The sequence below is a fragment of the Oncorhynchus nerka genome, linkage group LG9b (assembly GCF_034236695.1).
Source record: "Oncorhynchus nerka isolate Pitt River linkage group LG9b, Oner_Uvic_2.0, whole genome shotgun sequence".
Classification (NCBI taxonomy): Eukaryota; Metazoa; Chordata; class Actinopteri; order Salmoniformes; family Salmonidae; genus Oncorhynchus; species Oncorhynchus nerka.
In genome coordinates this window covers 25,610,967-25,624,890 of record NC_088424.1, presented here as the reverse complement: position 1 = coordinate 25,624,890, position 13,924 = coordinate 25,610,967, and the positions used below count along the sequence as shown (strand labels likewise).

Sequence of the window (13,924 nt, the reverse complement as noted above, 5' to 3'; positions counted from 1 at the left end):
CAAGGATATTTAAGTGACCCCAAACTTGTATGTTTGTGATATATATATTAGTTATATTTTTTTCTGTGATAAGGTGCTCGGTTTCTGCCTGCAGAAAATGATTATTTTAGCACCAGCACCTCACAAAAACAACAATGAATCTAAAGAAAATAACACTGACACCATAACGCAATAGAAGTCAGAAAGTAATAGGGCATCTTGTGAATAAAACAGAGATGGTACATGAACAAGTTGACTTTATTAAGCATTTTGATCCAAAAACATTCACTTCAAAGAAGTTCAACAACATACCTTAAGTGGGCAGAGAGGAGATCTCATTGTAGGTCTGAATCCTAACTTGAGATCCATACATTTGACTTATATTTCCACATAAACAATGCATTGATGGCAATGTGAGATGTGACTAATTCAACCTACATTAAGTTAAGATTCTGCCCTTAGCGTGTGACATGAAAGCTGTTTTGGGCTTGTAAACACATTTTGATGTTAGACCAAATATGCTGCCTTTAAGCAAGTGCTAAATGAAAGCCAGAGTTTTATTATGACTTCAAGTAGACTTCTTCTGTTTTTTCTTCTCTGCCTCATCTTCCTTCTCTTTCTCTATCTCAGTCACCAGAATCTCAATTTCTTTGGACTCCAATAACTACATGGAGTAAAAAAAAATACAGCAATTAGCCCATAGACGAATATATTTGCAAAGCAGTAAATACTAGGACATGAGACCACGACCCTTACCTTCAGTGGCTGGTTTCTTCTAATTACAGCAAGTTCAATGTTCTTCCCACCAGACTGAACCACCTGGGGACATAGTTCAAAGGTGTACGCATAAAAATATGCATGATGGATCAGGTGCAAACCTATGCTGAATTGCAAATTGTCCCCTTTCCCCTAAATGTTTGTAATATCCAGAATTCTTGTAGGTATAAATGATATGCTAATTGTATAGCTCTATCTTGCCCTCTAATTGGCTAGGTGGCATTTTTGCCATAGTGAATAGACCAATTCAATTGCCTCAGATCAAGAAGTGCCTAAGAAGTAGGGGTTAGGGGTCAGTTTGGTATTTACGACCATAAAAGAGAGCATTTGACCTCACCTCAAGCAAGGCTTTGATGGCCAGCTTTATCGACTCATTGTCAGTGGCGATGGCTTCATCTGTGTAGTTCTTCTCCAGGAACTCCCTTACCGTCTTAGCACTACGGCCAATCGCATTTGCCTGAACAAAGGCATAGGAAACAAATCCGTAGCTCAGCATTTTTAAACAAAAGTAAAACATTTTAAATACATATCAACAGGAAAATATTTTCTCCTACTAATGTGGATTTAAAAAACAGACCTGAGCATTTAGGATACGAAATTATCACATTTTTGCAATGATACACTTCAGGCACACTAGTTATAGACACTATAGCTGTGAAGAAAGTTTAACATATTTGGCTGTGGAGAAAGGTAAGGAATCTTTGTGGATTGGCTGACCTTCCATGCGTGGTAAGTTCCAGAGGGGTCAGTCTGATAGAGCCTGGGGGTCCCATCACAGTCAAAACCCACGATCAAGGCAGAGATGCCAAACGGTCTACGTCCATTGCTCTGAGTGTAGCGCTAGAGAATTAAAATGTCAAAAACCGGTTATGAACACAAAACTGACCTTCAAAAGACCATTCAGTCAAGCATCATATGAACTCACTCTTAGATAGGATTGTTGCATATTAACTCATCACCGAAAATCTAAAGTCATGTCACAATTGTTTTTATGGTGTTTGTAATTGGAAAAAATATCCACAAAGGTATTTTTCACTTCCTCCTTGCTTCACCAAATCAAAATACAAGTCCCACACAAGCTACTGTTTCCTGGCACACATACATGGCTTTCTTTGGGTTGGGGGGGTGCTATCTCGAGAGAAAGATTTACGGAGGGCTGTGACTTCCTGTTTAAGTGAAGTCTGTCCAATTGTTGAGTGATGTCTGTGTCTCATGGATGGCAATAGTGGAGGTGTTATAATACCCATAAAACCTAGCAGTAAAAAGGGAAATGGTTCCAATCGTTTGTCCACCATAAATGCTTCCCCAGAGAATTTTAGAAACACTTATTACAATAAGGGCTGTATTTCATGTAGGCTTACCCTGGCTTGAGTTTTGATAACCATGTAAATCTCGCTCAGACAAGGTGACTTAAAGATATTCAGCTCTATTTACTCTCAGATTTGAAAATGCTTTTAAGCATCAAAGTAGAACTCATGTAAGACTACAAATCGCTGCAAGCTCATGTACAGCATCACTAGATGATACCTTTGCTAAAAAGGTTGTGTCAATTTAAAACTTGCACAAGACAGTTGACAGAATTGTCCATCTAAAGAAACATAGCCAATTTAGAAATTACATTTTTTATTTTACCTCTATTTAACTAGGCAAGTCAGTTAAGGGGCAGAACGACAGATTTTTACATAGTCAGCTCGGGGATTCGATCTTGCAACCTTTCGGTTACTGGTCCAACGCTCTAACCACTAGGCTACCTGCCTAATTGGTAATAATCCCTGGATTAACTTTTGCCTCGATTCGGCAGTCTCATCATGGCATTTGTAGTTCTTCATGATAGCCACGTTAACGGGGGGGGGGTAAATACAGGCGAATATATGGCTAAAATTCACTGTCGTAAATACACTTACATGGTTATCAAAATGTCACGCCAGGATAAGCCTACATGAAACACAGCCCTAATTTAAAGTGTTCCTAAAATTCTCTATGGCGAACGTTTTATGGTGAAAAAGCAATTGGAACCATTTCCTTGTTTGACCTCTAGATGTGTGTATTATGACTCATTCTGTGGTACTCAAGCCGTTAGGGGCTGTTGGTTCTTAGTTCGAGGAACGGAGACTACCGGTTTAAGTATGGCGATGTAGGCTATCCTACCTGTTTCAGGGTGGCGATGTGTCGTGTGATGTACTCCACGGTCACTGGGTCCTCCACAGTGAGCCGGTGACTCTGGCACTCCACACGAGCTCTGTTGATCACGATGCGGGCATCTGCGGTCAGGCCTGACAGACAGCTGGTTAAATAAGACCAAAGCATCCAGCAGGTTTCAATTTCAAGCATATTAATGAAGTTTATAGGTACCTGCAAATGCCATGCAGACATGGTCGTCTAGGGTGCATATTTTGCGGACTGTTCTTTCCTCCTGCAGCTTGGCCACTGACTTCTTCTCAACGCCAAGGACAACAATGTCTTTGCCCCTGATGCCCACCTAATGTTAGAGGAATGAATGGGGAAATGAAACAGTCAGCTAGCTATTTAAACAAACAGCACATGCGCTGTGACAGTTAGCAAATCTAACTTGCTAGCTTAGTAATCACACAAATTATGCAAGTAAAAATATTCCAGATAACAGCATTAAATAATAGAACATGATAATTTACTAGCAACTATTAGCTAGTTAACTGAGTAAGCTAGCTATACATTTGGGAAGTCAGTAGTTACCACAGCCAGAGTCATAAACCCCACCCATTTTGACCATCTCTTCTTTAAGGGTAGGAAGCATGAGTTTTTACTCAAAGTAACAGTGTGTCAAAGACTTAGTCGTAGTCACGATCTCACTACCTATAACTACAAACAATGGTTTTAGCATTTTTACATATTTATTAACTTATTTCCAGATAACTACCCACAATGCACTATTTCTCAACATCATCTGGAGACCCGATACTAGTTCCAGCTGGCTAACGTTAGCTACTAGCCATGCTAGCATGTAATTTAATTCCAAACCAAGGTGTTGGTGCTGGTGAGCTACTATGTACATCCATGAAGAAAAACAAATTCCTGTGAAAAACTGCAAGGCCTGTTCTCCTGTGCATTTGGTAGTGGTAGTCAAGTGAGCGGTGTAGTTGTTTTCCATCATTTGTAGCCAGTGCAGTAAAACCCACAGGTAAGGGATAACGACTAATTTGTTGCCAAAAAACGAGACGCAAGCTTTGAAGCGGGCACGGTTTGTCCGGTTGAAGAGAGTGAATTGGAATAGGAAGTATTTTGAGCACCACACATCTACTGTATGCAGTGCTCATTTCACCCCGGGGGACTGATAAGCTGAGCACTCATTGGCTGGTTTTCCTTCACTCTGCGGTCCAACTCCTCCAAAACCATCTCAATTGGGTTAAGGTCAGATGATTGTGGAGGCCAGGTCATCTGATGTAGCACTACATTGCTCTCCTTAGTCAAATAGCCCTTACACATCTGGAGGTGTGTTGGATCATTGTCCTATTGAAAACCGAATGATAGTCCCACTAAGCTCAAACCAGATGGGATGGCATATCGCTGTAGAATGCTGTGGTAGCCATGCTGGTTAAGTGTGCCTTGAATTCTAAATAAAATCACCGACAGTGTCACCAGCAAAGCATCACCACACCATCACACCACCTCCTCCATGCTTCACCGTGGGAACCACACATGCAGAGATCACCTACTCTGCGTTTCACAAAGACATGGCGGTTGGAACCAACATTTTGAACCCCAAAATCACCTAAATCAGCAAACAGGCAAAACATCAATACAGGACTAAGATCGAGTTGTACTACACCGGCTGATGCCTTTAACCTCTCTGGGATATGTGGCCAAAAGCCAGGGGAAATGCAGAGCGCCAAATTCAAAAAAATTACTATAAAAATTAAACTTTCATTAAATCACATGCAAGATAGCAAATTAAAGCTACACTTGTTGTGAATCCAGCCAACATGTCAGATTTCAAAAAGGCTTTTCGGCGAAAGCAAACAATGTTATTATCTGAGGATAGCACCTCCGAAAACAAAGAGAGAAACCATATTTCAATCCTGCAGGCGCGACAAAACGCAGAAATAAGAATATAATTCATGCCTTACCTTTGACGAGCTTCTTTTGTTGGCACTCCAATATGTCCCATAAACATCACAAATGGTCCTTTTGTTCGATTAATTCCGTCGATATATATCCAAAATGTCCATTTATTTGGCGCGTTTGATCCAACTTGCGCAACGTGACTACAAAATATCTCAAAAGTTACCTGTAAGCTTTGGCAAAACATTTCAAACTACTTTTGTAATACAACTTTAGGTATTTTTTAACGTAAATAATCAATAAAATTGAAGACGGTGTTCAATACAGGAAGAAAAAAAACTGTAGCTAGCTTTCTGGTCACGCGGCCTCTAACAGTACACTTTAAGTGACCCTCGTTCAAGATGGCCGTACTTCATTACACAAAGGAATAACCTCAACCAATTTCTAAAGACTTGACATATAATGGAAGCTATAGGAACTGCAAGAAAGGCCCCTGGCCTTTCCAATGAAACCCCATTGAAAAGAGAGTGACCTAAAAAAAAAAATCTGAATGGTTTGTCCTCGGGGTTGCCCGCTAAATAAGTTCTGTTACACTCAGACATGATTCAAACAGTTTTACAAACTTCAGAGTGTTTTCTATCCAAATCTACTAATAATATGCATATCTCATCTTCTGGGGATGAGTAGCAGGCAGTTGAATTTGGGCATGCATTTCATCAGGACGTGAAAATACTGCCCCCTGTCACCAAGAAGTTAAACATGTCAACATTCACAAGGCTGCAGGGCCAGACGGATTACCAGGACGTGTACTGTGAGCATGCGCTGACCAACTGGCAAGTGTCTTCACTGAGAATTTCAGCCTCTCCCTGTCCGAGTCTAATACCAACATGTTTGAAGCAGACCACCATAGTTCCTGTGCCCAAGAAAGCGAAGGTAACCTGCCTAAATGACTACAGACCAGTAGCACTCACATCCGTAGCCATGAAGAGCTTTGAAAGGCTGGTCATGGCTTACATCAACACCATTATCCCAGAAACCAAAGAACCACTCCAATTTTCATACCGCCCTAACAGATCCACAGATGATGCCATCTCTATTGCACTCCACACTGCTCTTTCCCACCTGGATAAAAGGAACACTTATGTGAGAATGCTATTCATTGACTACAGCTCAGCGGTCAACACCATAGTGCCATCAAAGCTCATCAATAAGCTAAGGAACCTGGGACTAAACACCTCCCTCTGCAACTGGATCCTGGACTTCCTGACGGGCCGCCCCCAGGTGGTTAGGGTAAGTAACAACACATCCGCAGCGCTGATCCTCAACACAGGGACCCCTCAGGGGTGTGTGCTCAGTCCCTGTGTACTCCCTGTTCACTCATGACTGCACGACCAGGGAAGACTCCAACACCATCATTGAGGTTGCCGATGACACAACAGTGATGGGCCTGATTACCAACAATGATGACAGTCTATAGGGAGGAGGTCAGAGACCTAGCTGTGTGGTGCCAGGACAACAACCTCTCCCTCAACATGTTCAAGACAAAGGAGATGATTGTGGACCAAAAAAAGAGAGAACTGAGCACACCCCCCATTCTCATCGACAGGGCTGTAGTATAGCAGGTTGAGAGCTTCAAGTTCCTTGGTGTCCACACCACCAACAAACTAACATGGTCCAAGCACAACAAGACAGCCATGAAAAGGGCATGGCAAAACCTATTCCCCTTCAGGAGACTTAAAAGATTTGGCATGGGTCTGCAGAACCTCAAAAAGGTTTTACAGCTGCACCATCGAGAGCATCCTGACTGGTTGCATCACTGCCTGGTATGGCCACTGCTCGGCCTCCAACTGAAAGGCACTAGAGGGTAGTGCGTACGGCCCAGTACATCACTGGGGCCACGCTTCCTGCCATCCATGACCTCTATACAAGGCGGTGTCAGAGGAAGGCCCTAAAAATAGTCAGACTCCAGCCACCCTAGTCATAGACTGTTCTCTCTGCTATCGCGCTGTGCCAAGTCGCTTCTGAACAGCTTCACTGTAAGGTGTTGCATGTGGCTAACAAAATTTGATTTCATCATACATGTCAAGCAGGGATGCTTCAGCTCTGTCTGTCCGTGGCCTCTTCTTCGGTGCGGTCACTGTGTTCATTTCCATCTTGTTTAGCTGCTTATGTAACATTTCAAGTAAACCCTGTTTCTTGTCTGCATCGAAGTAGTGGTCCTTGTACATAGCATCGAGCATGGTGGCGACACAGTAAAGAGAGAATGCCACCGAATCGCTTATTCACAGCCTGTGTCGGGCAGTTTTGTTGAGCAGGCGTTTCAATGCCATGACAGAGGGTATCACATCTGCTGCCGGCGCAGTTGATGAGCTTATTTCTTGAGTCAGTTGTTCGAATAGAGCTAGCATGTTCATGTTTCCAAGTTTCAAACATGTGCTCAAATGCCATTGAAATGGAAGCAGCGGTATGACAGCCACATTCATGAGCATGCAAGACGACTTTCCTCAGTACGAAATCCTTGACGACCAACTGTGTTGTCAGACTCAGCATGCTCACGGGGCTGATATTGCTAGTCCAAATGTCAATCGTGAAGCTAATAGCAGTGATGCTATTAATGTGTAACTCCGGTAGGGCAACATCTGAAAAAATAGTACATACTTAGTGTGTACCGGTGCACGACCATTCGGTGAAAGCCAACATCACCCACGACAGAGAACGGTTGATTGTCAAGGGCAATGAATTCCATTATCTTGGTGTTAATGGATTTCGCCTTTGAGTTATCTTGCTGAAATGTTCTTCCTCTTTCAAATGACTGCTCGACTGCTCGATTCACACAGCAGACATTGTAGACTAGGAATGCTGTGTTGCAAGTCTCACGTTACAATTTACGTGGCGTCATTACATCATGCACCTACGTTATATAGGTATGCACGTCAGCTTTGACATCAGTTTTGCACATCAGCATTAAACTAGACATCGGCCGATGTCGCCATTTTTAGCTAATATCGTCCGATACGATATATCGTGCATCCCTAATTTACAAGCCCCCTTTATTTATCCTACGCTGACTTGGTGTACAGGGAGAACACTAAGAACAGCCCATGTTCTGAATTCTGTTGCTGTACATTTCAAAAGTGCTAAACAAATAGTTAGACTACCTCCATCCTAGCCCGCTCATTAATGTCTCAATCGAAATGACAGATTGCCTCTTATCCGCTTGTTGTCCCCTTATGCCATAGTTTGTACATCTCAATTTACATTAGAAAGCACATTTGTTTAAGAAAGTCAGCCATATCAGCTATGATTTTTTTAAAGGCCGTAAATGAGGCTGAATTAACTGTTCCACTGCCAGATAAGCCTCTGCTGATAGCCAGGTGTAGTAGTGGTAAGGTGTTGGGACTGCTGTTGGGACAGCTTCATGTAGGCCTTAACAGTTTGTGGGCACCGTTTGTCACCATTAAAGTGCAATTAATGTATTGTTTAGTGTTGTGTCGTGGCTTTGCTGGCATGCATCCCCTTCCTTTTTGGGCCCCACAAAGATTTCCATGCTAAAATCGCCACTGATTGTTAGATATTACTGGCCCTCCTTTGAATTTCAAAGTCCGGATGTGGCCCTCGAGCAAAGTTTGCCCACCCCTGCTTAAAATCTGATTTGAAACCTAACTAACCTCACCCACACTGCTAACCTTGGTTGGTTAAAAAGCACTTTTTTAAAAATGTTTTTATGTAATATAGCCAATTTTGACTTTGTGGCTGTGGTTACAAGTGGAAACCATCCATTTTCTCCTTCATCCAAGTCACTAAAAGTTATCTAGTTAGCTAAATGACATAGCTAACAGCTGCTTATCAGCTTCATAAACTTACAGCGGTGGAGCCTTTCTTCACAGCCTCTTGCGCATATTCCACCTGAAAAAGGTGACCGTCAGGAGAAAACACAGTGATCGCCCTGTCATATCTTGCTGACATTATGTAGTTGCTAGAAACAAATGCAGTGAAATGTGTGTAGCTACTCAGCTAGTGAATGTTTCCTAGTCAGTTTTTTGTGTACACTCACAGAGCGCATGCGCTTGAACTCTGAACTTGGACGAGTTTAATTTTGAGCATTTCCCTAAGAAAATACCCACCATTTCAAAGTTATCCAAGTGAAACTTTTTATTTCACTCTCCATAACTCGAAAATATTTTATAAGTGTGGTTCGGAACCATTGTAAGGGGTTGATACAGACGTTTCCAGCGCTGTTTGGTTCCTTTCCGGAGCATTGTATATTCCAATCCCCTGGGGTTGAGTTTGGATTATTCCACTACTAGAAAGGTTTTGAACATATTGTTTTGTTTTTATGTCTTAATTGCACCCCACTAAACAATGATACAATGTATTGACATGTTGGTATTATTTCTATATTTCAGTTATTACTTCAATTAATTTTTTAATATCTCAGGAAGATAAATATATTAATGACATTTTCGTTCACCCCTCTAATGGACTAGCTAATACGTTCCAGAATAGCGTCCTATTCTATTAGTTTTCTCATAGCAGCTGGATATTATGCTGGCAGCGTGATCGTGTAATATTATTTTTCTAAATAATATTTGCCTTGCAAAGACATACTGAACTGGGAATATCGATATATTTTTGCACTCTAGTGCAGTACAACTGTTTTTCGCAGCATTGCAAAGCTTCGAAAATTTGTATTGATAATTTTGTTGTTGTAGTATTAGTAATTTATCCTTTATTTAATGAGGCAAATCAGTTAAGAAAAAAATCGTACTTACAATGACAGCCTACCCCAGCCAAACCCTAACCCAGATAACACTGGGCCTATTGTGCACCACAATAAAAATTAAAAATCACAGCTGGTTGTGTTTCAGGCTGGAATCGAACCAGGGTCTGTAGTGACACCTCTAGCAATGGGATGCAGTACCTTAGACCGCTGCACCACTCGGGAGCCCATTAATATCACCATTTCTTTTGAAGGTTTACAAATACTGGTATGTTACAAGCTATTGTGTACGCTATATATAAGCCTAACTTTTTTTAATCAAAACAAAATCTTATGTATTTACAAGTTACATGTAATGAATATTAACCAGGCCACAGTATAATTGCACCTTTTTTTTTTACAAGTTGTAGGCTGATATATACTTCGTATCTGTCAAGGTTAACAGTATACAGTAAAGGCATAGGCCTGTTAACTAGTTTTAAAAATGTATATCATAGACAAGATTATTTACAAGCAAGATTTCATGATTATCGATTAAGGTCAGCAAAGCTACTTTTTATAGAGTTTAAAATGCATTACAAGAGACAACAAGGCTGACAGTACAAAATATAATGAAGCTTTCAGAACAACAATGGAGAGTTATAGGCTTTTCTATCAAGGTTAGCAGTATACTGTAAAGGCCTATTAACCAAGTTTTCAAAACCAACACCAGAGAAAAGAATGAAAGATATTCATTACGTCTCTGTATTATGTATTATCTATCAAGATCAATAAGTTTGAAATAGTTTCAAATGTATTATGTAGTCATTTTCTCTCAGGTAACTCATATAAAACATACTTTCGCATTCCATTGTGACAACTTATTCACGTTGCACTCTAATACGACTGCTTTGGAGAATAATCACACAGACATTACAACTACTACCGTCTGACTGTTTTCTAAAATGGGAGCACCTATGAGAAAATTATAGTTTAGTGTCACATTCACCACCAATCCATGCATTGCCAGAAACTGTAATGCCAGGTATTTATAACCTCTTTATAACCACTAAACAGACTGTAATTCCTGACTCTCAAAAGACGCAGGGGACATTAACACAAATTGTTCCTTTTGATGTGACTTCAAAAGATCATAGTATATGTCATTGGTTAATATGCTATAAAAGAGTTTGAAAGAGTTTTTTGTTGTCTTTGGAATTTGAAGTTTGGACTGACAAATAAAATATCCTGCATATATAACATACAGCTTTTTGAATTATTTAGTATTATAGCATTTTCAGATAATTATCAATTTGGGAAATTGTACACACTACATGTAAATCACTGGTATTTCGACTGCACTCAAGTATAAAAATCAAGTGTGGGCTTTACCTTAGAGAAGGTCCAATAATTCCTGAAGCAAGCTGTGTTCTATCATACAAAATGAAAGACAGTGAAAAGGTACTACATTTTCTTCAGAAAGACAAAAGTAATCTGTGCTCTGACAAATCCACAAAGAATGACTAATCTGGGTCAAAACTTCAAATTCCAAAGACAATCAAAACTCTTCCATCTCCACTTACTAAAGAGGATTATAACATATTAAGCAATGACAACAAGTGACCGAATAATTGACATAAACTATGATATTTGACCCAGATTAGTCATTCTTTGTGGATGTGTCAGAGCAAAGATGACTTTTGTCTTTCTGAAGAAAATGTAGTACCTTTTCACTGTGTTTCATTTCGTATGATAGAACACAGCACTGATATTTACAACTGATATTCAACACAGCAACAGTATATTAATGTATTGTTTTGGAATTAGTATAACATGCAGGACTAAATGCATATGTCAATAACACAGTCCCCCTCCAAAACTGCTGGCTGGTGTGTTTACGGACATATTCAATCAATCCCTATCCCAGTCTGCTGTTCCCACATGCTTCAAGAGGGCCACCATTGTTCCTGTTCCTGAAAGCTAAGGTAACTGAGCTAAACGACTATCGCCCCATATCACTCACTTCCATCATCATGAAGTGCTTTGAGAGACTAGTCAAGGATCATATCATCTCCACCCTACCTGATACCCTAGACCCACTCCAATTTGCTTACCGCCCCAATAGGTCCACAGGCGACGCAATCTCAATCACACTGCACACTGCCCTAACCCATCTGGACAAGAGGAATACCTATGTAAGAATTCTGTTCATCGATTACAGCTCAGCATTTAACACCATAGTACCCTCCAAACTCATCATAAAGCTCAAGACACTGGGTCTCAACCCCGCCCTGTGCAACTGGGTCCTGGACTTTCTGACAGGATGCCCCCAGGGGTGCGTTCTCAGCCCTCTCCTGTACTCCCTGTTCACCCATGACTGCGTGGCCATGCACGCCTCCAACTGAATCATCAAGTTTGCAGACGACACTACAGTGGTAGGTTTGATTACCAACCACGACGAGACGGCCTACAGGGAGGAGGTGAGGGCCTTCGGATTTTGGTGTCAGGAAAACAACCTCACACTCAACGTCAACAAAACAAATGAGATGATCGTGGACTTTAGGAAACAGCAGAGGGAGCACCCCCCTATCCACATCGACGGGACAGTAGTGTAGAATGTGGAAAGTTTTAAGTTCCTCGGTGTACACATCACGGACAAACTGAAATGGTCCACCCACACAGACAGCGTTGTGAAGAAGGCGCAGCAGCGCCTTTTCAACCTCAGGAGGCTGAAGAAGTTTGGTTTGTCACCAAAGACAGTCACAAACCTTTACAGATGCACAATCGAGAGAATCCTGTTGGGCTGTATCACCGCCTGGTACAGCAACTGCTCCGCCCACAACCGTAAGGCTCTCCAGAGGGCAGTACAGGTGCATTTATATTTACATTTAAGTCATTTAGCAGACGCTCTTATCCAGAGCGACTTACAAATTGGTGCTTTCACCTTATGACATCCAGTGGAACAGCCACTTTACAATAGTGCATCTAAGTCTTTTAAGGGGGGTGAGAAGGGTCGTGTGAGGCAGGGTCGTACTCTGCGGATGTTGTAGAGCATGAACCTACAAGAACGGGCCACCGCCTTGATGTTAGTTGAGAACGACAGGGTGTTGTCCAGGATCACGCCAAGGTTCTTAGCGCTCTGGGAGGAGGACACAATGGAGTTGTCAACCGTGATGGCGAGATCATGGAACGGGCAGTCCTTCCCCGGGAGGAAGAGCAGCTCCGTCTTGCCGAGGTTCAGCTTGAGGTGGTGATCCGTCATCCACACTGATATGTCTGCCAGACATGCAGAGATGCGATTCGCCACCTGGTCATCAGAAGGGGGAAAGGAGAAGATTAATTGTGTGTCGTCTGCATAGCAATGATAGGAGAGACCATGTGAGGTTATGACAGAGCCAAGTGACTTGGTGTATAGCGAGAATAGGAGAGGGCCTAGAACAGAGCCCTGGGGGACGCCAGTGGTGAGAGCGCGTGGTGAGGAGACAGATTCTCGCCACGCCACCTGGTAGGAGCGACCTGTCAGGTAGGACGCAATCCAAGCGTGGGCCGCGCCGGAGATGCCCAACTCGGAGAGGGTGGAGAGGAGGATCTGATGGTTCACAGTATCGAAGGCAGCCGATAGGTCTAGAAGGATGAGAGCAGAGGAGAGAGAGTTAGCTTTAGCAGTGCGGAGGGCCTCCGTGATACAGAGAAGAGCAGTCTCAGTTGAATGACTAGTCTTGAAACCTGACTGATTTGGATCAAGAAGGTCATTCTGAGAGAGATAGCGGAGAGCTGGCCAAGGACGGCACGTTCAAGAGTTTTGGAGAGAAAAGAAAGAAGGGATACTGGTCTGTAGTTGTTGACATCGGAGGGATCGAGTGTAGGTTTTTTCAGAAGGGGTGCAACTCTCGCTCTCTTGAAGACAGAAGGGACGTAGCCAGCGGTCAGGGATGAGCGAGGTGAGGTAAGGGAGAAGGTCTCCGGAAATGGTCTGGAGAAGAGAGGAGGGAATAGGGTCAAGCGGGCAGGTTGTTGGGCGGCCGGCCGTCACAAGACGCGAGATTTCATCTGGAGAGAGAGGGGAGAAAGAGGTCAGAGCACAGGGTAGGGCAGTGTGAGCAGAACCAGCGGTGTCGTTTGACTTAGCAAACGAGGATCGGATGTCGTCGACCTTCTTTTCAAAATGGTTGACGAAGTCATCTGCAGAGAGGGAGGAGGGGGGAGGGGGAGGAGGATTCAGGAGGGAGGAGAAGGTGGCAAAGAGCTTCCTAGGGTTAGAGGCAGATGCTTGGACTTTAGAGTGGTAGAAAGTGGCTTTAGCAGCAGAGACAGAAGAGGAAAATGTAGAGAGGAGGGAGTGAAAGGATGCCAGGTCCGCAGGGAGGCGAGTTTTCCTCCATTTCCGCTCGGCTGCCCGGAGCCCTGTTCTGTGAGCTCGCAATGAGTCGT

The 13,924-nt window shown here is 42.6% G+C and overlaps 1 protein-coding gene across 1 annotated transcript; it reads right to left on the bottom strand.

Moving 5' to 3' along the window:
* Window positions 1-219: 219 nt before the first annotated feature.
* LOC115114507 (proteasome subunit alpha type-7-like) lies at window positions 220-8,853 on the bottom strand. The gene is made up of 7 exons (XM_029642799.2): window positions 8,659-8,853; window positions 3,109-3,235; window positions 2,905-3,029; window positions 1,474-1,596; window positions 1,094-1,213; window positions 736-798; window positions 220-643 (listed from the first exon to the last, which is right to left on the bottom strand). The coding sequence occupies exons 1-7, from the start codon at window positions 8,758-8,760 to the stop codon at window positions 548-550; spliced, it is 756 nt and encodes a 251-aa protein (XP_029498659.1). The 5' UTR covers window positions 8,761-8,853; the 3' UTR covers window positions 220-547.
* Between the last annotated feature and the right edge of the window lie 5,071 nt (window positions 8,854-13,924).

Coding starts and splice junctions, on each gene's coding strand:
- LOC115114507 (XM_029642799.2), bottom strand. CDS start 8,760: ATGTCAGCAAGATATGACAGGGCGATCACTGTGTTTTCTCCTGACGGT. Junction 3,236..8,658: donor TGAAGAAAGGCTCCACCGCT/GTAAGTTTATGA, acceptor CTCTAACATTAG/GTGGGCATCAGGGGCAAAGA. Junction 3,030..3,108: donor TGTCTGCATGGCATTTGCAG/GTACCTATAAAC, acceptor GCTGTCTGTCAG/GCCTGACCGCAGATGCCCGC.